At 49.7% G+C, this 25,315-nt stretch overlaps 1 protein-coding gene across 1 annotated transcript in view; it reads left to right on the top strand.

Annotated features, from left to right (window-relative positions):
• Positions 1-14,852, top strand: part of ELAVL1 (ELAV like RNA binding protein 1) — a 37,727-nt gene extending 22,875 nt beyond the window's left edge. Inside the window, exons 4-6 of the mRNA XM_063109059.1 lie at positions 5,196-5,349; positions 10,270-10,495; positions 13,361-14,852. Of these exons, the coding sequence (XP_062965129.1) occupies positions 5,196-5,349; positions 10,270-10,495; positions 13,361-13,685 (705 nt within the window). The 3' untranslated portion in view covers positions 13,686-14,852. The remainder of the gene's footprint in view (positions 1-5,195; positions 5,350-10,269; positions 10,496-13,360) is intronic.
• Positions 14,853-25,315: the final 10,463 nt, after the last annotated feature.

A 25,315-nucleotide genomic window follows, 5' to 3' on the forward strand; every position in this document is an offset into this window, starting at 1 on the left:
TGGGGCAGCTAAGCGCTGAAGCATAGAGCTGAAGAGCTATTCTAAAACGGCTGGTTCTCTTTATTCAGATGCAAAAACCAGATGTCCGTGTGTGTAGATACGATCCTTTTACCTCTTTGGGATTGATGTTGGTGGGAAAGACTGGACTGGCTCTTCTTGAGGCTGAGGCTGGGAGCTCATGGAACCCCAGGGGTGCAGGCCTGGACTGCCCCTCCCCAGCATCCTGGCCATGTGCTGTGGGAGCCTGCCCCACCTTCAGCAGCCCTGTCTTTAGCCAACAAAACCTGCTTCTCTGTCCTAGTTCTGCAAACACAGCCCAGTTCCACATGGAAGTGCGGGCCCTCAGTCATCTCTCCCCGCATCTCCCCTGAGGCTACACAGGCCTGGCTCCTTCAGCAGTTCCCCCTGGTATGCTCTGGGGTCCTTCGTCTTCTGAGTGTGTACCTTTATTTAGCAAACCTTTTCCCAGCCCCTGGCCAGTGCCAGATCGAGAGACTTCAGATCACTGCCCTGCCCTTGAGAGCCCCCGGATTAAGGCTGACTCAGCTGAGCAGCGTGACGAAGGCTGAGATGGAGTTGTATGTCCGTCTCGTCCATGGATTTTTATTCAGTATTAGTCCGGCCCCAACCACTGTCCTGTGATTCTATTCTGATACCAGCCTCTCAGCATTGGCGCAGCCCACACAAGTTTAAGGGCATGGTCCCCCAACAAGATGTCTGTCACTTAGATACCAGTTGCATTTTGGGGGTCCCCAGGCCACCTGCACTTCTGACCAGCTGGCTACAAATTTGGGGGTTCCCGTGACTCTGTCAGCTTCTATAATTCACTAGAATGACTCCCAGAACTCACACTTCCAATTACAGTTTTATTTTAAAGGATACAAGTCAGGGCCTGTCAAACAGAGAACTGGGGTGAGGTCTGGGAGAGTCCCAAGCACAGAGCCCCTGTGTCCTCACTCCAAGATTCAGGGCATGCACCTCCCTGCATGGCAGTGTGCTAGCCAGCCAGGAAGCTCCACTGAGCTTCGGTGTCTGAGTTTTCATTGGGGCCTCATTACTTAGGTAGGATTAACTGAATTATTGGCCAAGGGAATGAAGTTCTTTCCAGCCTCCCACCCCCACCCCAGGGGATGGGCTGATGTCACATAGCTCAGAGCCCCAACCCTCTAATCACATGCTTGGCCTTTCCGGTGACCAGCCCCCATCCTGAGCCATCTCTGCACAAACTCAGGTGTGATCCAATGGCTTGTGAATAACAGATGGAAATCTCAATGGTTTTAGAAGCTCCCCACCTGGAACCTGGGATACAAAACAGACAAATTCTTTATTATACAAGTGTGGGTCAGGGCTCAGGCCCTCTGCCACATGTTGGGGTTCTGTGGCCTGTAGCCTGCCCTCAGCAAGTTCTCATTGCACATGGATGTCAACCCCTGGATCTTCCTTAAGACAGCCGCTGGGATGGGCTTGGAGAGCCTATGATAGCTGGCTCTAACTTAGTCAGGCAGTGCTGGGGAAGGTTGCTCCAAGAAAGTCAGACCAGGGCAGGGACTCAAGGGCATTGTAGGCAGAGGGACCCACAAGAGTCAAGGCAAAGGTAGCTACACCAGAGGAGACCCAGTGGCCAGGCACATTCTGGAAACTGCAGGCTGTCCCCCAAGGCCAAAGCCCTGCTTCTACCCTCACGGGCAGGGCCTTTCTGAAGGCTCTTGTGCAGCTCCAGGGCTCTGAGGTCCCAGCCTGCACAGCCAGCCTAGATGTGCCCTCGCCCTCACTGTGTGTACTCTGTCTTCTGTGGTCATGACATCATTCCCTTGGTCACAGAGTCAAGAGGAGTCCTTCCCGCTCCCCCATCCCCATCCATCTTTTCCCTGTAACAGTGGCCCTGGCAACCACAGTGGGAGTGGTTGTGTGCAGAGTGACAAGCCGAGCGTGGCACAGGTGCTGCTGGCTGTTACTGCTGGGTCCCTATGTGATTCACACAGTTCACACTTAGCGAAGGCCTGTGGTAGGCCAGGCCCTTCCATACCTCATCTCAGTGTGGCCCTCACCACAGCCCATCAGTGTGATCACAGTTCGGGGTTGAAGAAGCTCATGTTTCAAGTAGTGAAATAGCTCTGTGGAGGTCGCGAGGAATGGAAGGGCAGAGCTAGGATTTGAAACTGGGCGCTGTGGCTTCAGGCACTGAACCCAGTGCCCAGTGGCTTCCCCAGCACACCATGAGAAAGAACCACCAGGAGCCAGAACAATGTAACTTCTACCCACACAAGGCAGTGCCAGGACGGAAATGCAGGCAGGCGGGCATTCAGAATAACGACAGCTGCTCTTCATCCACTCGCTTGGCACGTGTTTACCAAATGCCCCTGTTCACCTGGCTCTGTTCTAGGCACTGGGGACACAGCAGCGAACACACACATTTTACTCTCACCGAGTCTGTTCTCCACAGTTAAATAAGCAACATCTATAGTGTGTCAGAGCATGATAAACGCAGTAGAGACAACTAAACAGGGACGGGGCTGGGCTGGGACAGACCAGGGAGTCCGGGAAGTGTCTGAGTCTGCTCAGGGCCAGCCACCGTAACAAAGTTCCCCAGACCGTGTGGTTGACACAACAGAAATGTATCGTCTCACAGTTCTGGAGGCTGGAAGTCTGAGATCAAGGTGTAGGTAGGGCTGGTGCCTTCCAAAGGCCCTGGGAAAGGATCTGTCCTAGGCCTCTCCCCAGCTTCTGGTGGTTACTGGTAATCTTTGGCGTTCCTTGGCTTGTAGAAGATCGCCCCAGTCTCTGCCTCCATCTTTATGTGGTGTTCCTTCTCTGTGTATGCCTTTGTCCAAATTTCTCCTTTTATAAGGACAACAGTCATATTGGATTGGGGCCCACCCTACTCCACTGTGACCTCATCGTAACTGATTATATCCACAGTGACCCTATCTACAAATCGGGTCACATTTTGAGATGCCAGGGGGCTAGGAATTCAACATGTGAATTTGGATTGGGGTGGGAGGGGGGCCCACACAGTTCAACCCCCTCACAGGAAGATTTCTCCAGAATGGGATAGTTGGGAAAAGATCTGGGTGAGGCCAAGGAGCAAGTTATGCTGCAGCTCAGAAAAGGGTTCTGGGCCAAGCTGCCAAGGAGCAGCATCCTGAAGACCCCTGCTTGGTTGGTGCCCACCCACCTACTGTGTGCCAGCTGCCCCAGTACAGCCTCATTTGATTCTGATTTGACTCTGAACTTGACAGTGACCAGAGAGAAAAAGAAAGCAGGGTTATCATGGTCCTTGAAGACATTGAAGCCTTTCCCAGAATTTGGCTCAAAAAGGCTTTTCTCCTCTGGGGCGTCATCCAGAGGGTTATGGTAAGTATGGTCAGTGCTGGCCTCAGCTCTGCACCACTGGCACCAGGGGTTACAGTTTGGGTATGTTCTTTCCCGCTGTGTCCTTGGTTAAAAGCCGAGGGTAGACCCCAAATGTGGCCTGGCCAGAAAGGTCTGCAAAGGGCCAGGGTGGGGCAGTCCTGAGAGACAGCTCCCCACTGGCCCAGCCTGATCCTAGGAAAGTACAAAGTAGCTGGAGACCCACAGGATTGGCAGGGCAAGGGGGCTTCCTCCTTCAGCCATCTCAAACTGCTGTGGCTGTGACCATCTGGCAAGAGTGAGTGGGGTGTCCTCTGGAGCTGGTTGACAATTGACCTGGACACTTTAAGCCTCTGTGGAGAAGGGGGCTGGGGAAGCCAGGGGCCCAGGCAGCCTCTTTTTCTCAGGTGACAGTGTCACTTGTGCACAAGCCCCTGACCAAAATCATGGAGTGGTCAGGTATCCACAGAGCTTCTGTCCTGTGTTCTGACCAAGGTACCTGGGCCTGGGAGCAGCACAGGGAAGCTTCCAGGGGGTGTCCAACATGCATGGCATGGCTTCCTTGGAGACTTCCTGGTCCCCAGTGGCACCTGGTGCCTGTGGTGTCCCCCTGTCCGCATCCCTTTGGCTCCGCTTTCCATTGGTGCCAACTCCACAAGCTCTGAGCTCCCCTTGGGTGTAGTTAGACTCTGACCGCACCACTCGGGTCCTTGTTTGATTCTTCCTCTCTCCATCCCAGGCAACAGCACTTGCCCTGGAATGGCCTAAGTGTCCTCGAATGTTTCTGTGGCTGTGTTCTGGGCACATAGAACAGACTCCTGCCTGGTAACACCTGAGAGGTTGTTTGCTCCCTGTGTTATGGTCTCCATCTCCCCGTCTCATCAGTTCTGTGCCCTCAGAGAGAACATTCTTTCTCCTGCCCGGGTCCCAGTCCCATTCTTCCTGAGCACATGGCTCCCTGCTCCCGCCGCCTCCATTTCCCGGACTCCTGACTCCTGACTCGGTTGTGAGTCCCCAGCCTTCCTGCCAAGCTGCCCTTTTGCAGGCAGGAGGGCCTCCTCCCATCTGCTCCTCATCAGGGGTGCCCTTGGATCCATCTCTCCTGGACTGTGGGGTTCGCACAGCCATTATCCCCCACCTGGGAAAGCAGCTACCCCTGCCGTTGGCCTCTGGGGCTTCCTTCCCCACACCATCCTCCAGCGCATGCCTGCCCCGTTCTGTCAGAGCCACTGCGAAAGCTCCTGGCAGGCTTTCTTTGATTTTATAAAAAATAAACCCAAAGGCATTGAGTCATTCAATGTTGAACAACTGAGTATGGGACTCAGGCTCCCCCCAGAGCTCCGGGCCTCATCTAGGCCTTGGTGGCACTCTGGCTTATTGGCAGGTGTGTCACATGCACTCCTAGCGCTTTCGCCCACTGCACCACGGGTTGCTCGTGGGCAAGACCCAGGTCCTGTCCCCAGCATTAGTCATTGTCCAGCACATCAGAGAGAGCGTAAGGCTGTGGTAGGAGAACAGGCAGCTGGGCCTGGGTCCCTGCCCTGCCACCCACCAGCTGTGGGCCCTCAGTCTCTCCACTTTGTGAAATAGGAATAATGTCCGCCTCATTGGGGATGGTGAGGGCGAAGTGGCAAAATGTCACAAGGTGTCCCTGCTCCCAGCCTGCCCTGCAGTGAGCTGCCAACATATGCCACTGCAGGTGACAGCATCAAGGATGGAAAACTGTCCTGTGCGTGATTTTTCTACCCCAGCATTGGCTTTTCCTAACCTGAAAGTGTAGCACCCTCCCTTGATGCTTTGGCTATGTACCTGCCCTAATCCTAGAAAGTGGTTTTGTTTTCAAGGTATCGTACGCTCGCCCGAGCTCAGAGGTCATCAAAGATGCCAACTTGTACATCAGCGGACTCCCAAGGACCATGACCCAGAAGGATGTGGAGGACATGTTCTCTCGGTTTGGACGAATCATCAACTCCCGGGTCCTTGTGGATCAGACCACAGGTACAGCCAGTGACTCAGATGTGCAGCAAGGGTTTCCCTCTAGGCCGGGGGCCAGGTTTTCTAGAAGAGACAGATCACTGTTTGACTTTTAAATGTCATTAGTTATTCCACAGATGAGGGCAGAATCGAAGTGAGAAGACATTGGCTTTTGTTTGACGAGGCTGAGGAGTAAGACGACGTTAAAAGAAGCCCAGTTTTATGGTGAAAACACCAAGAAATGCTGGCACCTTCCCTTAGGCACCCAAATGTCCTGGCCTTGCCTCTGAGTGGGGCGAGCGAGCCGCTGCTCTGTTGTCCCCTGCAACTCTTACCACGGGCAGACGGTGTGTGGCAGCCTTTTCTGAGGGTTCCGAAGCCCATTTTCTCATTGCCCTGAAGCTACAAGGTTGACTGTTACTGATAAGCCCTTCTTCGGGATCTGGAAGCCTTCCCTCCAGGGAGCACATCCAAAGCACACAGGGCACAGAGCCATCACTGCTGTCCTGGCCACCTGGCTGGCCCCTGCCCGGCTGTCTCAGTACTGGACTCAGGCTCTGGGTTTTGCATGAAGCTGTCAGGCATAAATGAGCCAAGGACATGCACACTCATGCCCGTGGCTGCATTCTGTCCCATCTGCCCCGCTGGTCTAAGGCTGGGGGCCAGGATGTCCCTTGCCAAGCCCCTTGTGGCCCCATCTGGGGAACGGGGCTCGAGCCACCCCTGCTGTAGGATTCCTCAGCTCTCTTCCCAGCAGGAGTGGGAATTTGCTGAGAAGCCAGAAAGAGTGTCTGCCCCCGGAGCTCAGCAAAGCCCACTGAATTGTCTGTGGTTGCTTTTTGAATTTTTTTTTTTTTTTTGGCAGCTATTCAGTTCAGGGATCCAAACCCTTGACCATGGTGTTATAACACCGTGCTCTAACCAACTGAGCTAACCGGCTAGCCTGTGGTTGCTTTTTATCTTCCCACACGGACTGCGTATAACACCCCCTTGGCTGTGGTGTTAAAATGCACTGGGTAGTTGGGCCACAGGAAGCTCTGAGAGACCAGCAGTGCCCCTTGGGTCATGCAGACCCACACAAAACTTGGCCCTTCATCTGCACATGGCAGGGCCGTCCTGGCTGTGACAGGCAGGGCTGGTGCACTGGCATTGTCCTGCATCCCCTGAGCAGTGTGGTAGGGGCAGGCAGCCTTGCCAGTACCTTTCCCTTCTCCCACCCAGCTGTTAAAGCCCCACCTGGCATGCACGGCCCTGCCTGCTGCCAGGCTGCAGACCTGGTCTGGGCCCTGAGGAGGGGGAGGTGTCATTGTGCTCTGTCAAGCTTGTTTGGGGCTTCTGGAGCATGGGCTGCAAGCACAGGTGCTGGCATTTCATGGGGGCTCTGGATGTTTCCTGTATCCTGGCACAGACACCAGCCTGGCACTGGCCTGTGCTGGAGCAACCTAGGCTCACTCACATGGCCTCCTTCATTGTGCCCTTCACTCTGGGATGGGGTGGTGTGTGGGGGGGGGGGGATGCCACTTACTTGGTAGAAAACAGGACCAGAAGAGTTCCTGTGGTCCCTAAAGTCCCCTCACTTACCTTCAAGTGCCAGTTGAGAGAGAGAATGATCCAGTTGGCCAGCCAAAGCACGGCTTCATTCCACCCCATCCTGCAAGGGAGTGGCTGAGCAGGTTGCCCAGGGACCCAGGGGTGGGGGTGGCCCTGCTGGCCCATGTGCCACTCCCTGGCTCCTTTCTAGATCCCACATGGACTGCTTTGCCTTGGTCTGCCTTGTCCACCACAGTCCAACTGCTGAGTGGGAACAGGCTGTCAAGTTGGAGCCCCCCCCACCTCTGAAAATGAACCCCCAGCCACCTATCTTTCCAGTGGGCTCTCCTTAGCCTCTGGGGTGCACACATACCCACCAGCCCCAGGGCATTCACTTCTGCAGACAGCACCCCTCATCCATTTGCTGGGGACTTTGTCCCCTCTCCCTCTGCAAGGACAGATCGCCTAGGGTGTTGGGGGCACCTCAGTACTGCTCCTGGGTCAGCTGTGAACCTCAAGGTGACACATGGGACCTTTGACATTCTTGCAGGAAGATGGGAAGTAGGTGAAGGCAGGGGAGAAAGGACAGTTTCCATGGCCCCCATCCCTCAGCCCTGTTTCTCCACCCCAGGGTGCAGAATTGGGGAGCAGGAAGGTGAGGCCCGCCCACTCGACAGGGCTGTGGCTCCCTCTGCTGAGGATGGAGGTGCCTGTTGCCAGGACCTCATGAAGCCCAGGGGGGTAGGGACAGAAGGGTGTGGCCAGTAGGTTTGTGTAAAGTTTGCTTTCATATGACATGCTTTTTAGGGTTAAAAAAAAAAATGGGGATGGTCTCTTGAGAAATCTTCGTATCCTGAGCTAACAGAGTTTAGTTTTTTGTTTTAATTTCTTTGCTTCTTTATCCCTCTTCATTGTGAGCCTTATAGTTTATTTATCCAGAGATTGTCCCATTTCTTGGTCTCTGTTCTTAATTCTAAAAAATACTAGGATAAACCAAAAACACAGAGCCATCTTCAAAAAGTATACATTCATTGAATATTTTAGTGAATTTATATTTTTCTACTTTAAACACCCTTCTCTCTCTCTCTCTCGGGTTTTCATTTCACTCAGGCAATTTTCATCTGAAAGCCATTCTACAAGCCAGACAAGGAAGCCACACTCGCATACACACTTTCTCCCTGCTTGGCCACAGGGTCTTTAGAAATGGAATGAAGCCAGCTCACTGGAGGCAGCTTTCTCGATTTTTGCTTTGTTTGTTTTTTTTGATGGCTGGCCGGCACTGGGATCCGAACCCTTGACCTTGGTGTTATCAACACTGTGCTCTAACCAGCTGAGCTAACCGGCCAGCGGGAGGCAGCTGTCTGTAAGAGCCAGCCAGCTACAACCATCAGTCATATTTGCCTCAGCTTAGGTATTTGTTTAGGTCTCTACTATGGAGTAAGCTGTCGTCCATATCACGTGAGAGCAAATAAGAACAGCATCTGGGAGCTGGCCGGTTAGCTCAGTTGGTTAGAGCACCTCCTTGTAACACCAAGGTCAAGTGTTCAGATCCCCATACCAGCCACCTGCCAAAAAACAAACAAAAGTTTAAAAAAAAAATTTAAAAAAAAAAAAAGGCATTTGCTAAGTGGGTGTTTTCAGGTGTTCCCCGTGAACTGAAATTTGAAAATTAGCTGAGACCTTAGAATTTCCTGGCACATGTGCATGTCGCTCAGGCTGACTTACTGAGTCTGTAAGTGCCTCTGGCCAGGTGAAGTATAAGTGTATATTTAAGCCATCACAGGGCCCATGCAGGGGCTGCTTTGAGACTAATGTGCTGGGGATCCAGTGGGGGGGGGGGGGGGGCCCTTAGGACCCAGCATGGGATATCCATGGTACATTATGGTTATAAAGAGTCCTTGGCCTGTGGGGCCCACAGTGTCACGTCCAAGTCACACCTGTGCCCATTATGGGAACAATTGGTGGGATTGCCTGGGCACAATCGGCTCACTCACTGGTTGCCCAAGGCCCTGGGCTGACCTGCTTTGGTCATTGTCATTCACCGCGTGCTAAGAGGCCTGTGCCTGGAGAAGAAACCTCGACCTAGACAGCCTTTGACTGGCAGTCTTGCTAACCAGAGCATTTAGGTTGGGGCTGTCCACTGCAGCCTCTCCTGCCAGGGCACACCCATAACTCCAGCCCAGTGATGTCACTCTCAGATTGGCCCCTGGCTGTCACCTCCCTCCACACTTTGCTCTTCCCTTTGACCCCATTGTTTCTTCTCCCTGGAAAAGGAGGCAGAGCACTGCTCAATAGCCCTCACCCCCACACCCCTCAGCTGCATCCACCACCCCCCCATTCCTCAAGTTCTTTGAGGGACAAGGTCTCATTTTTCCCCCTAGGGCTAGACTGTAGACAGGCAGGGCTCCCTCTGTGGAGAGCGGCTGAACTCCCCGCACCTGGTTTGCTTGGCAGCTGACACTCACGCCCGGCTGACCATTCGCTGCCTCAGGTCTGGGCTGCTCTGTTGAGGGTTCCCACAGGGGACTGGGGCTTGCCGTTGGGTGGCTTGGTCTAGGTGGAAGAGAATATGCCCTCCTGAAGCAGCTGGAGGCTGCGCTGGTGGGGCCCTGGCCCTTCCCTTGCAGGAACAGGGCCAGGCACGGAGTGGGCCCACAGCAGGGACTGTTGACCTGCCTGGTGAGTCTGTGGGGGGCTTCAGCTCCGTGTGTCTGCCTGGCAGTTTTCTGTGGAGCGAGCAAGTGGCTTCATGATTCTGAGGGTGATTTGGGACTCACGGGAGGTCCAGGGATCTTAGAGTGGAGGATCCAGGAGGTGAGTGAGGTGATAGCAGCAGGAAAGCTGTGTTTGGGGGAGGCGGGTGTTACAGGACTCTGTGCCCTCCTGGGATGGAGGAGGGGCGCAGGCTGAGCTGGGCACCCAGCAACCAGCGGCTCCCTCAGGGCAGGCCCAGAAGGTCTAGCTGTTGCTGCAAGGCAGCTGTTGGGAGGGAAGCCCCAGCACCCGAGGAGAATCTTCCAGACCTGGCCCTGACCCTTCACCACCTCCCGTCCCCTCAACACACCCACACCATGTGGGCACCCAGCAGCTAAGCAGTGGTCTCTCCTAAAGTTGCTTTCTTTAAAAAAAGAGGTCTGAGCTGTTTATTTGGAATGTCCATCACAAAATATCTTTTGTCACCGAGACTGGAGTTGTTACTTGAACTCAGAAGAAAGCCTGAAACCTTAATCTTTTATTAGTCATTGTTTTTTTCTTTTAATTCATTCATTTGTTTTCATATTTAGGTTTAATTTTTATTTCTTTAACCAGACATCCAACTTGGACCTCAGTAGACTGACTTGACTTTTGCCTTTCAGTTTTAAAAGTCCTTGTGTTTTTTTCCCCTAACTCCATTTTTGTTGGTTTGTTAAAAAGGTTTGTCCAGAGGGGTTGCGTTTATCCGGTTTGACAAACGGTCGGAAGCAGAAGAGGCAATTACCAGTTTCAATGGTCATAAACCCCCAGGTTCCTCCGAGCCCATTACAGTGAAGTTTGCTGCCAACCCCAACCAGAATAAAAACGTGGCACTCCTCTCCCAGCTCTACCACTCTCCTGCTAGACGGTTCGGAGGCCCCGTTCACCACCAGGCGCAGAGGTTCAGGTGGGTCCATGGGGGAAGCGTGCGGGTGGCCCACGCCATGCCAACCGTGCTCTTTAAAGCTGCCGGGTGGGTGGCTACACAGAATGGATAATGCTGGGGACACTAGGCTCATCCTCTCAGAGAGCGCATTTCAGAATCATTTCACAGCTCCATGCCCCCACCTCCATCAAACAGGCATCTGTGTGGAAGCCACTTGCTTCCATTGGGGTGTCGTCTTTCATTGGAATCAAAAAGATGGCACCAGTTCCCACCGGCTCCAAGGACAGTGAGCGTGTGGTGCTCCAAAGTATCCTTTCTAGTAACGTGAGAATGGAGCTGTGAGTTTAAAAGATCCTTCTATATCTGTGGGAAGAAAGAGGCCAACTTGGGTGTGCTGAGGCCAACTTGGGTGTGCTTAGGCCAGAGTTGTTCTGCATCCAGGGTTTTTAGACAGATTTTAGACGTTTGATCAACAGCCCTGAAACAGACCTTTTTCATACACCTACCTCAAGGACGAGTCATTTTGGTATCTGAATAGCATATGCCTTCTGTTTAATGGTCCTGTCCTAGAGGGTAGGAGTTTTCCTTAGTCTTTCCGTACTGAAAATGGTTCCAGTGTCCAGGATTGAGGAGAATAGAGACGTTTAGGGTCAGTAACTTGGACTCCAAGATCGGGCATGTTATGCCTTGGAACAACGGAGATCCAGTTGTTTTATGGGCCTTTTTGTGTTGTTTTTGTCAATACCTCCAGAAGTGGCCCAGTGGCTTATCTCAGGTCCGATGAGGCTTTTTCTCCTTGACTTTTCAGAGGCTTCGTGTCTTTGACTTAAACAGTGAGGTTGGGTATACCTGTTCTCTTCCACCAGTGCTGTTCTGAGAGGTGGTGTTCTCACAGCGGAGTCATTCAGAGTTCTCAGCTTGCCTCAGGTTCCAAAGCTGGCTTGCCTGCCTTGGCTTTTCTAGTTGAAAGACAAAAGCTGGGGAAGCTTCTCTGGACAGAATCAAGCTTGATTTTAAAATCTCACTTTAGAAGTCTGATAGCACACCAGCATTGCTCCTGAGCAGGTGGGCGTGTGGACAGGGACATTTGGGGAGTTAACCAGAGAAGGTTGGAGGAGGGGAAGGGGGGACTTGGTCTCAGTAACCAGGACAAGAAAAGAAAGGAGAAACCAGAGGAGCCAACACTTCTGGTCGGGCAGGAAAGTGAAAGCAGCCAAAGCCACACAGCAGAAGAGGTGGGAGGAGGGGGAAGGTGGGAGAGTCCAGAGGGAAAGAGGAAAAGATTCTCTACCAGAAGGCAGACTGAGATAAGGAGAAGAAGAAAGACCCAGAGCAGAAGAAGAAGAGCAGAGAGTTTGCAGTCAGTTCCTGTCACATCCGGAAAAGCCCAAAATAAAGGAAGGGTCAGTTCTCCTTCTGTGCTATCAAAGAAAAGAAAGGGGGGTGGGGTTCATGACTGTACAGATCAAAGAAATCAGCAGGAGCAAAACCAACCGACAAGAATAATTCATAAGAATGAGAATCATTTGAATGAAAGATGGTAAAATATTACCTCAGATGATTTTCAGTATAATAGCTATGTAAAAATTTAGGTAACTCTAATAATTTGGGCCCGTATTTGATTTCCTCCAAAGTAGCAGTGATGAAGGAGGATTAGGACAAAGCAGCGTCCTACAGAACTCAGGGGAAATGAGGTCCTTGTAAAGAAACTCAGAACCTTTTTCCAGTTCTCATTGAAAACCAGCCCAGCTTAGTGTCCCGCAGATGCCCAGGTATCTGTTCCCACCCCCATGTCAGTGACACTGTCATCTTACTGTCATCCCAGACGGCCCCAAGACCACCAAAAGGCTGAGTCATTGAACCAACTCAGACACCCTGGTGTGGGCTGTTTAAAAATCTTTCTTGTGCTTTTAAAACCATTGCCAATGCCGTGTCTTGATTCTTCCATGGACCCGCATATTTTCAATACCCTTGCATCAGTGAGCCACATCTGGGGGCCAGTCACTCTTATGTCTCTCGAGAGGGTGAATCTGCTAAATGGCACCTGAAGGCACCTGCTTGCCTGTTTGGGCCTGCAGGGGGCGTACTTGGGCTGATGGAGCCCACAGCTCAAGCCCAGCTTCGTTTTGGAGCAGGTAATACTTCTCTGATTGCATTGTGTGGCTTCACAGAGTCTAAATTATACTGAAATATTCTTAAATTGACTTGAACACCATGGGATGTTCTGAGCCAGCAACAGAAGTTTGCCCGAAGCTGTGGGAAGTACTCTCCTTGTGCCCTACAGTGTCCCCTCACAGGAGTGTGCTCTTACCAGAGACCACCAGCCTGTGAGCCCCCAGAGAAGGGGGGTCAGGATGAGAGGAAGGTACAAGATTTGGCAAAAGGAGAGTCTCCCCCCACACTCATATGTACACACACAGATTATGAGGAAAGAGTTGTCCTATAGGGAGACCTGAGGATGTAAAAGCACCTATAGTGTGCTTTTACCTACAAAGGAGGACAGCCATCATTTAAAATATGGGAAGCCATGGGAACGACTAAACAGGACCCCCCACCCACACACACCCAGTGGGAGGAGATGGGGGTGTATCTGAGCAGAGGTCACTGACTAGGCTCCTCAGAGTCCATTCCCTACAGAGCAGATCCCACCCCCTCCACTGCCATATTGAATTTCACTTAGTTTTAGAAAACAGTCATGGTTGCGACCAATGCGGGTGTCCCGCAGTGGCAGAACCAGCTGAGTAGAGTGGACAGGGGCCCAGTGTCCACACAGCGTATGCCCAAGTTGTCCTCACCACGCCCCCCTGCCCCCACCAGCAGCTCTTCTGTGTCACTGCATCTGCCTGCACTGACCTTGACCTGAATGTTGTGCTCTCTGTCTGCTAGGTTCTCCCCTATGGGTGTAGATCACATGAGTGGGCTTTCTGGTGTCAATGTCCCCGGAAACGCATCTTCCGGCTGGTGCATCTTCATCTACAACCTTGGGCAAGACGCTGACGAGGGGATCCTCTGGCAGATGTTTGGCCCCTTTGGCGCAGTCACCAATGTGAAAGTGATTCGCGATTTCAACACCAACAAGTGCAAAGGGTTTGGTTTTGTGACCATGACAAACTATGAAGAAGCTGCAATGGCCATAGCAAGTCTGAATGGCTACCGCCTGGGGGACAAAATCTTACAGGTTTCCTTCAAAACCAACAAGTCCCACAAATAACTCGCTCATGCTTTTTTTGTACGGAATAGATAATTAAGAGTGAAGAAGTTGAAACTTTTTTGTTAGTGTACAACTCATTTTGCGCCAATTTTCACAAGTGTTTGTCTTAGTCTAATGAGAAGTGAAAAGGTTTTTATACTCTGGGATGCAACCGACATGTTCAAATGTTTGAAATCCCACAATGTTAGACCAATTTTAAGTTTCTTAAGTTATTTCCTTTAAAATATATATTAAACAGAAACCTAAGTATATCCCGCATTGACTAACCAGTCCCTCTGGATGGTGGTGAGACTGAAGCATGCTTTAACTTCTAAGACTGTCTAACACTCGTTTCATTCAGTGTCTCCACAAACTGGATAAAAAAAACAAAAAAGACCTTTTAGTTTTAGTTTTTAATCTAAAGACGTTAGACAGATGCTGAGTGTGCGTTTTCTCAACCGCTTCAACATTTTAAGCGATGTATGCTTTGGTTGACAGGAAATTGCCTTCCCCAGCAGGTCCTGCTCCCTCAGTCCCAGGCTCTGCTGAGGGGTCCTGGGAGTGGCAGTGGGCCCATCCCACAGGGGCCACCACCAGGGAGGGGGGCCGCACGCGAAGCTGGGCCCTCCAGAGAAGGACACAAATGTGTTTCGTGAGCCCAGGCACCAATGGGAACGGACCAAAGAGTTTCAGGGAAACTCCAGTATATTCCAGAATCAGACCTAAGCTCCAGGCATGCCTGAAGATGTGTCGCTACTCTGACATCCCCATTTTCTGTCCCCACAATGCATGCCCGGTGCCCACACATCAGATACTGTTGTTCACAATAATTTCTTCACAAGCATTTAACATAGCTTGAATGCGTACGATAGCTCTATTTTTTAATAACACATAAACATTTGAGCATTGTATTTCTCGCATCCCTTTTCTTGTGAGCGCTAGACTTTTTTCTATTTTAGTCGGATTTTGTTTCGGAATTTTGCTTTCGTATGAACACTCAGCAGAAAAGTACTTCTTGCCAGTTATCTATTAACAAAAACCTTTGATTTGTAGTTTTAAAGATTAACCCTCAAAGTTCTCTTCATAACTGCCTTGACATTTTGGGTTGTTCTGTTCTGTTAATTTTCTTTTGCTTTTTTGTGTTTTTTGTTTGTTTTTACTTTTGCATTTAAGACCATTAAATTTGATTTTGTTTTGCTCGAATTTTGTTTTGTTTTTTATTTTACCTTTTCTTTCTTTTTGGCTAGGTAAGGTATAGACGGCCCAGCATTCAGGGAGGATTCATAAAATCTTAAGAAACAAATACTTGCCTCAAGAAAAAGCATTTCTGAATCCATGACATAGGAATGTGCAGTCACAAATTGTAGGTTTTAAAACCGGAAAGTGGTAGGAAAAGTCGGAGAGAAGGCCTGCAAAGTAGGACCAGATCTCCCTCAGATCTTCAGGAATGTGATCTGATTTTTATAAATAACTAGTGTACAGAGAAAATCAAAAAGACAACTTAGTACCAGCAGTTTTTAACCTTGACATGAGACTAAAACATGTAACGACAGACTGTTTTTTAGATACTGCTATCATGGGTTGATGGCATTATTTATCTATTTATTTATCTATTTATTTATTTAAGTGGGAAATTGGGCGATAGGCACAGCTGTCTCCAGAGCATGTCAGTGTTTCAAGAAGCCCTCGCACAACATAAGGCTGCCTGTTCCCACCCCCTTTCCCTGATTCTTCACTGAGGGGCTGTTGCAGAGTCCTCACAAATGGCACATGTTGCCATTTGTACGCAGGCCTTATGTCATAAAAATTGGCCAAGTGCCACAGAGGACCTCCTTCCCCCTGTAGAAGTTCCAGATCCTCAGTAAAAGGCAGCGTGTGGGGCCTCCTTCTGGAACCCAGAACTAGTGCCCATTTGCCTGGATTCGACACAAAGTGGGTCCCTGCTCTGTCGCCTCAGAGCATTCCTTACCCTGGGACCAGAATGTTTTCTTGGAAAAAATACGCCTTTCAGGTTCATCAGGCCAACGTCTTCTGAGTGAAGGTGAGATTCCCACACCTGAAATTTACCCTTACGCGTGCTCACCTCCACACATTCCTGCAGCCTTAGCCAGAGTGTTCCATCTCTGCAGAGAGTTCTGGCTTCAGCTTAAACTGTGAAAATGACGGGCTTGCAGCCAGCACCTCAGCTTCCTCCCCCCTCCCTTTTATCTGAACCATACTGATTATTCTGATGCTGGGACAGATGGGAAGGAAATGTGAACTGGATGAACATTTGAAAGTTACCTGAAGTTTCTCAGTAAAATTCTCATTTTATGTGATCGCCCCTTTTTGGACAGTCTCCTAACTAAAAATTCCAATGCATTTCTTTGGGAGTTTTAATTTGCAAATGTGTGAAAGGATTTAGCTTTTGAAACATCATTCCTGAAAAGCAGTTTTCTCTCCCATTGAGGTACTAGATGCTGGCCCTGTGCTGTAAAAGTTCATTACATCTTAGCAAGACTTGTTTGCAAAAGGGAAAAGGGAGATCCTTTTTTTAAAATTCACAACCCAAAGGAAGCCATTTCTTTAAAATCTTTACATAGATTAATCATATTTGTGTTTAGCAAAATGAGTGCTCTCTTTTATTTGGGAATTTTGATGAAAAAGAATTGAGTAGATAATGTTAGTTTATCAAAAAATTGGTAAATACCAAAGAGGCTTTGGTTGAATTCTCTTTTGACCTATGTAATGTCCCCAGGTAGTTAGACCCTAAGCAGCTCCAAATTTGTGAACCTGATTCTAGCTGAATTATCCATTCCCCCTCACATCCCCAAGGCTTTGTCTGCCCTTATTTAGCTTTTCAATGTCATATGCCATGCTGTGGTTTTCTGTGCTGGCTGTGCCTCTAGTCACAATCCTGTGACTGTGATTCCCTCCTGGGGTGCTTAGTCCCCTCCACAGCCACCATCTTACATGAATAACTGAAGGCTGGGCTTCCTCCGGGCCCGTGTGCAGGTGCTGTTGGGTGGGTTCTGCCTTCTGCTGGAAGGTGAGTCTTTTCCTCGCCAAGGGCAGCTGCCTTAACCTTCGAGAGTCTGTACTTGGTGTTAGTACTGGAACCCTACATCCAGGAACTGAACCGTGCTGCTATAGGGAGCACAGGCCAGCCCTTTGGAGCTGGCAGTCGAGGGGTCCCTGCTGGATCGGAGAAGTAGACGAATCCGCAATTAGTGGCAATTACCCCTGGTGTGCCTCCAGATGAGGGCATTTGTCTACAAGGGGTTGAAAAGACATGGCTTACCCCAGTCCAGTGTCGGACTTGCAAATCAAAATTGACATCACTCAGCTGTTGCATTTCACATCTGATTCAGCCTGGTTTTATTCCTGCATGCTTTCTGCAGCCTTCCTGTGTTGGATGAAAGAGTAAGAGTAAGCTGACATGTCCCTCCCGTCAGTCCCCAGAACCTACCTCGTCTGCTGGGACTTGAGGCAGCTCCTTAGAAGAGACCCCCAGGGTTCATCAGACTCCTGGGGGTCCTATTCCCAAACTTCCCAAGACAGCCCTGAAGTCACAAGTGTTTTCTGTTGAGTGGCATCGATACTTGACACGTTCTTACAAGAGCCGTAGAATCTGATTCTCAATCCCAGACAGGCTTCACATTTCCAAACGTTTTGATTTTCCCCTGACCTCTGATGATCATGTCCTATTTTTCCACATTTCAGTGAAATAGTTCAGCTTTTTCTCAGTCATTAAAAAAAATTTTCGTTTTTTACTTGTAAGTCACCTCTAGTACCTAAGTTAGGCTAACAGAGACTTTGAGAGGACTGTGTTTTCTTTCCATCAGTAAAGAAGGCTTTTCCATGGATTGGGGCCACCTCTTTTACCATGTGATGTTCCGTTTACAGTGACTTGCTTTGGGGGAGGGGGAGGCTTTATCAACTGATTCCCGTGTTGTACAGTAGATGGTTAGACATTTTGTATATTAGTGTGTTTTAAGTTATTGATTTGTTTTATATAAAATAATTTATTTTTCAGGTACCATTTTTCATTTTAACTTTGTTTTTACATGGGTTTGTTTTCAATAAAGTCTGACACTGCTGTCCAAAAGTCAACAATAAAATGAATCCCATTGTGTTCTTTTGAGGATACTTATGTAACTAGTTTTTTTATTATTTTCAGGGAAGAAGAAAAAAGCCCTTATCAGTTTTCCATCTCCCCATTGCCTTTTTTTTTTTTTTTTTTAAATCCTTGTGAAATAATTGTTCTTTAGTGTTTTAGGAGGAAAAAGCAAACCTAGATTTTGATAATCCAGAAGATTTCAGATTAATAAAGAAGCTTTGAAAGAAGACCATTTTTCAAAATTTTAGTGAAGTGTGAATATTTTTTGTCAATGGCTTTCTCAAAGAGAATGAAACTTTTGCACCATTTTCAGAGTTTTTATAGAGATGCCAAATTGATATATTTACATGTAATGGAAACATGAAAAAGTTTTATTAAACAATTGTTCATAGCTGTGTAGACATTTTAATTCAGTTTCCAAAGCTCTCAAAAGCGTATTTTTGAAGTACGGAGTGATACAGTTTGGGGTGTTACTTATGATTCCAAACGACTCAATTGTCTGAATACTAAGTTCTTTCCACAGGTATCAGGTTTGTGTTAAACACTGTATGTTAACTATGACTGCAATTCTGTGATATTTTGGTAATAAATGAAGTGGGATCGTTGAGATGTGACGGTGTAGGGGTGATCGTGTGTGACTTGTGAGCAGCCCACAGCCGAGTGAAGCGCCAGCCTGGGCTCCACGTGACGTCCTCCTTTCTAGGTAAAGGGGCTCCATTCAGGTGACATCCCCTTCCTACATAGAGGGGTTCCATCCAGGTGATGTCCCCTTCCCTGCGTAGAGGGGCTCCATCTAGGTGATGTCCCCCTTCCTACGTAGAGGGGCTCCATCCAAGTGACGTCCCCCTTCCTAGGTAGAGGGGCTCTAAGTGATGTCCTCCTTCCTAGGTAAGCCTGAGTTAGGCCAGCGCCTTGACCTGTGTGGGGAGGGAGGGTGCCTGGGGTATGCCCTGTGATCAGCTCTTCCAGGGCCTTTCTGCTGTGCAGCTATGTCCTTCCCCTGGATGGGCACACAAGCCAGCCTTCTCCCCTCTGAGACCCAGAGGCCCCTCTTGTCCAGGGTCACAGGCCTGTGGGTCCTCTGAGGGGTCCCTGGGTGTGGCTTGTCCATCTGCTCCCCACACCAACCCTCCCCTGCCAGTGGCCTCCCTTCCCATGTTGGATCACAGTATGGCCACTTCTGAGCCCTGGGGACATATGGAGTGTCTTCTGGGACTATGTTCCTCTGGGAATGGGACAACGGAGGTGGGATGACTGGGTGGTCATGAACACAAGGGTCTCAAAGTCAGAGAGTCAGGTTAAATCCTGGCGTTGTCACTCCCAAGTGTACCATGTGGACAAGCCACTGACTTTGCACCTCAGTTTTCCCCTCTGTGAAATGGGGCCATGCCACCCACCTCACAGGATCCTTGTGAAAAGGAGCAGAGATCAAGTAGGCACTGCAGATTATTGTGGCTTCCCTGAATCCAAGAAGCATCCAAGGAGCAAGGTTGGGGTTGGGGTTGGGCCTAGAGGTTGGCAGCTCCCTTTAATCACAGCAACTAAGGGGCTCAGCTAACGCCCATGCATGTGCCTGTCAGTGGGCATTTAGTTAGTCTGTTTTCAAGTCGCTGGTTTTTCTTTTGCAGGTGTGTCTTGTAGTTCTGTGTTCATCTCCTTCAATTCCAGATGTGACTAAACGGTCTTCTGGGGAGGCCACAGGATATCCAGGCCTTGTCGGTCATGGGGGGAAGTTGCTGTGCTCCATGGGTGTCCCTCAGGTGCTCAGACCCCAGGGGCCACCCAGCTAGAGCTTCTGGGGCCACTGGGCAGCTCCAAGGGGTCAGGCTAGTGGGTCTCCAGCCTCCCCACCTAGGAACTGAGAAGGAGGGTTCTGGCTGTCGGCGCTTCTCAGACTTGAGTGTGCAACCACCTCCCCCAGGGGCCTTGTCAAAAGCACATTTGGCTTCTGTAGATTTGGGGTGGCCTGAGAGCTGGCATTTCTAACAGGACTTCTGAGGGACACCAGTATCCAGGGATCCACCTCGAGAAGTGAGAGGTTTAGGAGAGTCCCGTAAGTGGGACATGCTTCAGCGAAGCCTGGCTGTGCTGTCTCTGACCCCTGGTTGTACTTCAGGCATCTGTGGACCACAGCGTTTCAAACTGCCTTTCATCTTCATTCCCAGCACTGCGTTCTGTCCGTCTGGGTTTTCCTAAGTTAAAGGATTGTGACTCAGGGTCCTAAGAGGAGGTGGAGGAGGAAGACAGGAGTGGCCAAGGGCCCGTGGAGTGAGGGCCTGGGTCAGAGAGCCATGGTAGGCAGGGAGGGGGACCGGGCCTGGGATAAGCCACTGAAGGCTCTTTTCCAGTTGAAGGAACTCAGACAAGAGGTGGGGGTGTGGGGATGGGCAGAGGAGTGGGGAGTTGGCAAGGGGGAGCTGGTTTGATGGGAGAGGCACCAAGGCCCTATTTTCTTTGTCATTCAACCCTCACGGAGGAAAGACCTTGTGGGTCAACAGCGTAAACTATGCATGCCCCAGACCATGCCAAATGGCCGGCTGCTGGCGAATTGGGGAGAGCCAGGCTCCAGAAATAGTCTGTGACAGGCCTGCAGCCTCGAGGAGAAATGCCAGAACCACCAAGTGCCCTCAGGAGAGTCTGGAATCTAGATGGGAGGGTGCATGCCTCAGCCAAAGCCAGCTTTCCCCTGCAGATTCATGTACGCTTTCTCCTTCGTCCACATAAATACAACAGAATTGCTGCATCACAAGAAAACAGCTGGATGGATTGTTACCAAGTGTGCATGGTCTGATAGGACGTACAGGATGCATGGCAACCTGGAAATTCCCACGGGTGTAGATGTGCACACAGGCCTTTCTGAGGGACAGTGGGGTGTGTCGTTCTCTTGAGGATTCATGAGTGTTCCCTGCCCCCTGCCAAGGCCTCGAATGCCGAGGTCATGCCAGGAGTGAAGGGGGACCAATGTCCATGTCCCTTGGATACCACACCCTTGCTTCTTGTGCCATTCTTTCTGGGGGTAGCTTTTCCCCTCTTATCATTTCCTGGGCTTGAATTCCACTTCTGTGAGCTGCCATCTCTTACTGGTCTGGACTGGACTGGGGCTGGGTGGGGGGCACACACCATTAAAGGGGTTTTCACAGGACATCTGGCTGTGGTGTGTGTGCTCTGATAGAGGAGAGGTTGGAGGTGACAAGGTAACAGACCCAGCATGACACCTCAAGGTGAACACAGAAAGTGAATAAATAAGAATCCTGCAAAGAGACATGTCAAAGATCAATATATTCCGGCTGGCCGGTTAGCTCAGCTGGTCAGAGCACGGTGTTATAACACCAAGGTCAAGGGTTCGGATCCCCACACTGGCCAGCACCAAAAAAAAAAAAAAAACAGATCAAGACATTCCAAGTCTGAGTAATGAGCAAATAGTGAAGATAAAATAAGGACGTTGTGAGAACGGGCTGGTTTCAGGTGGAAGATGGTCGGTTGTGGAGATATCTGGAGCCCAGATACACAGAAAAACAAAAGTACAAACCTTACACGTGCTTTAAATTGTTTTCTTGGGCTGGCCAGTTAGCTCAGTTGTTTAGAGCATGATGCTGATAACACCAAAGTCAAGGGTTCAATCCTTGTACCAGCCAGCTGCCACCCCCCGATGAAAAGTTTCTTCTTAAATTTTTAATGTGGTAAAATACACATTCCATAAAGTGGATCGTCTTAGCCATTTTAAGTGTGCAGTCCATGGCCTTAAGTCCATTCCCAATGTTATGCTACCATCACCACCACCCATCTCTAGAGAGTTGTTTTGTTTGGTTTTTTGTTTTTTCTAGAGCTTTTTTTCTCCCTAGAAAGTGCAGTAAGGTTTCTTGCCACACCTGCCTCACTACTGCCTTGGGAACTGTGAGTAACAAACTCTTTCCAGTGGCAGTCAGATCCTGATCTGTTAGCCTCGCTACACCTGGATTATTATTATAATAAACCTATATATATATATATATATATATATATATATATATTTTTTTTTTTTTTTTTGTCGTTTTTTCGTGACCGGCACTCAGCCAGTGAGTGCACCGGTCATTCCTATATAGGATCCGAACCCGCGGCGGGAGCGTCGCCGCGCCCCCAGCGCAGCACTCTACCAAGTGCGCCACGGGCTCGGCCCATAAACCTATATTTTAAAACACCTTGGGATGTCTTTTTGTGTCCCCCCACCCCCCCAGGAGGCAGGGCAGCTCCAGAAGTTTCTTCCATAATCCTCCCAATGCAGAGAACACGGCCAGGCCAGACACACCCAGAGCCAAGTCTGCAGCAGGCTGCCATTTAAACCCTGACTCAGGAGAGATGCTTAGGATTCTTGCATCTATGGGGAAGTTCACGAAAAGAAACAAAACTAAAAGCCAAAGCCAACCCTAGGATTCTGCTATTAGTGCTCCTTGAAAACCAATTAAACTTGTCACTTAGGTTTTTGTGTGTTTGTTTGTTTGTCTTTAATGTAGCTAGTCAGTACAGGGATCTAAACCCTTGACCTTGGTGTTATAACACTGTGTTGTAACCAACTGAGCTAACCAGGCAGTCAGTCCTGTCACTTGTATGTTTGGAACTGTCCTTACTGAGAGAACAAAGCCAGAAAGGATCCCCTCTAGTGTGACAAACTTACTTCCTGACAGAATTTCAAACTTAAGGGCTCAAAAATTTAGGAAAAAAAAGAAAAGAAACTTACAGGCTTAAGAAAAACAATTGTCCACTCAAAGCTTGTTTCAGTAAGAAATCCCGGGGGAGGATGTCATCCTGCAAGAATCTTTCCTGGGACTTGCAGAGCTTTGGGCTGTCTCCCCAGTTGACACTTCATCAATGTCACTCTTGTTGGGGCCATCAGAGGTCAAGGTCACTGTCAGAATGGGGATGGGGGGAAGAACAAGACCAGGAAGGATGGTCAGAGGCAAGAGCCAGTTGGAATTCTCTGGTGGATGCAAACACGTTTTCCTCAGAATTTGGAGGACTGCTGGGTTTACCCCTAGTACTGTGGGCTCCAGGGACCTGCAGCAGGTGAGGGGAGGAGAGGGAAAGGGCAGGAAGCTGTGGGCAGCTGGTTCTTTCAGGGGACAGGCTGTGGACAGGAATGGGGGACACTCTCCTGCTGGCTTCATTCCCTCACGAGACAGAGAAGTTGGCAGAAATCTTGAGCTCGAGTTTGTTCATTCATTCTATCTTTCATTCATCCAACAAAGAGAGGGCATACCAAAAGCCCCAGGAATGTAACTCAGGGCTCTTGGCTTCTCTCTGGTGCCCTGTCACTGCCCGTGAGTTCCACTAGCCTCAAGCATCGAGAGGATGGAGGCCTATGTCCCCATCCTCCACGATGACCACAGCTTTAGCCATCAGTGTCCAGCTTGGGGTCCAGGCTCCACAAATCCTGAGTGAGTGAAGCCCATTCCAGACCCTTCCTCCTGAATCTTCTCAGTTTCCGATGGGGTTTCTCTGGTGACTGCAGAGCATGAAGAACAGGGGATCGCAGCTGAGGAACCTCCAGCCAGCCCTGCCTAATGCTCTTTTGAGAACTCTGAATGTCCTCCTTGGAGCAAGGCCTGAGTGGAGTGGGGTGACCCCTCATTTGCCTGGCCCTGTGCTGAGATACGATGGGTTTTCATAGCAGTCATCTGACCAGGGAGTATTGCTTTCATTTTCCAGGAGAGGAACCAAAGCTTACAAAGGGACCACGCTGGAGGTGCAGGTGGGATTCTGACCTAGATTGGTTATGTAGACAGAATCGTGGCCTCCAATTATGTCCACGTCCTAATTCCTGGAACCTATGAATATGTCACCTCACATGTCAAAAGACTTTGCAGATGGGATTAAGTCAAGGATATGGAGGTGGGGAAATGGCTATATTATATGAGGTGGGCCCAAAGTCCTCACAAGGGTCCTTATAGAAAAGAGGTAGAGGGAGCTTTGACAACAGACACAGAAGCAATGTGGCCACAGAAGCCAGATGCTGCACTGCTGATGGAGGAAGGAGGAGCCAGAATGCAAGGAATGTAGCTCTAGAAGCTGGAAAAGGCAAGGAGATGGATTCTCTCCTGGAACTGCCCGAGGGAGAGCGGCCCTGCAGACATCTTGATTTCAGTCCAGTGAAACTGATTTCAAACTTCAGACCCCAGAACAGTAAAAGGATAAACATATGCTGTTGTAAGCCACCAAGTTTGCGGTAACTTGTTACAGCAGCAATAGGAAACTTACAAACTGGTCAGTAGGCTCCAAAGCCCTCCTGTTCATTTGCCTTTTATCCTGGGTTGTAACAAAACAGCTGTGTGGGTCTTTGTGCCATAAGATAGAAGTTATAAAGCTGGCATCCCCAGGGCTGATTTCCTTCAATCCAACAATTCTATAGGGTAAATAATATTGATTATACATATTTGTGGGGTACATGGGCTCTATGTACTTTACAGATAAGTCAGCTCTACCAAGAGGTCAGGCTTGGTCCTTCAGAAGGTCCAGTTGCCTTAGGGCCGGCCCGTGGCTCACTTGGGAGAGTGTGGTGCTGATAACACCAAGGCCACGGGTTTGGATCCTATATAGGGATGGCCGGTTAGCTCACTGGGTGAGCGTGGTGCTGACAACACCAAGTCAAAGGTTAAGATCTCCTTACCGGTCATCTTTAAAAAACAAACAAAAAAGAAGGTCGTATTGCCTTATAGGATCTGTGTCTACTGCCTGCTGACCATTCCCACCCATATCCTAAATAGACTCTGAGAAGTGTGAATAATTGAAAGAAGAGAGATGATGTTCTCATGGGGGAAGTTTTCCTGCCAACCCCAAAAAGAAAGGCCACACTGTGGCCCCAAAGAGCCTGGAACCAGGGACCACCTGGAGGATCCGGGAGCCCTTCCTGATTGCCCACAGGCCCAGGACCTGCACAGTGGGGAGCTGCCGGTTCTCTGTGTACATGGGAGTGTCTGGAGGGCTGATTGAAGGCGGTTTCATAGTGGACTGTCCCATCTTCCCTTCAAGGTTAAGGGCAGGCTCCAAAGTCACGCAGTCAACCACCATGTTCTCTCCACCTGTCTCCTGGCTTCTCACCAGGCCCATCTGCCAAGTCACCTAGTTTAAGACACTGCTGTCTCTCTCCTTGGGGACCACAGAAGCCTCCTCACTGCAGCCAGAGGGACCTTTCAAAACAGAACTGACCATATCCCTCGCATGACACCCCTCCAAGCTGTTTAAAACTTTCCAGTGAGGCTGGCTTGTTAATTCAGTTGGATAGAGCACGGTGTTGGTAATACCAAGTCAAGGGTTTGGATCCCCACACTGGCCAGCTACCAAAAACAAAAACTCTCCAACAAGTTGAAAACTTCTATGTGGACATATCCACACAGAAACCTGTGTGTGGATGTTTCTAGCAGCTTTATTCAACATTGCCAAAACTTGGAAGCGACCAAGATGTCCTTCAGTAAGTGAATGGATAAGGAAACTGGTACATCCAGTCAATGACTATTATTCAGTGCTAGAAAGAAATGAGCTCTCAAGTCATGAAAAGACATGGAGGACCTGAAATGCATAT

Source organism: Cynocephalus volans, chromosome 10 (assembly GCF_027409185.1).
Source record: "Cynocephalus volans isolate mCynVol1 chromosome 10, mCynVol1.pri, whole genome shotgun sequence".
In the NCBI taxonomy this organism is placed as follows: domain Eukaryota; kingdom Metazoa; phylum Chordata; class Mammalia; order Dermoptera; family Cynocephalidae; genus Cynocephalus; species Cynocephalus volans.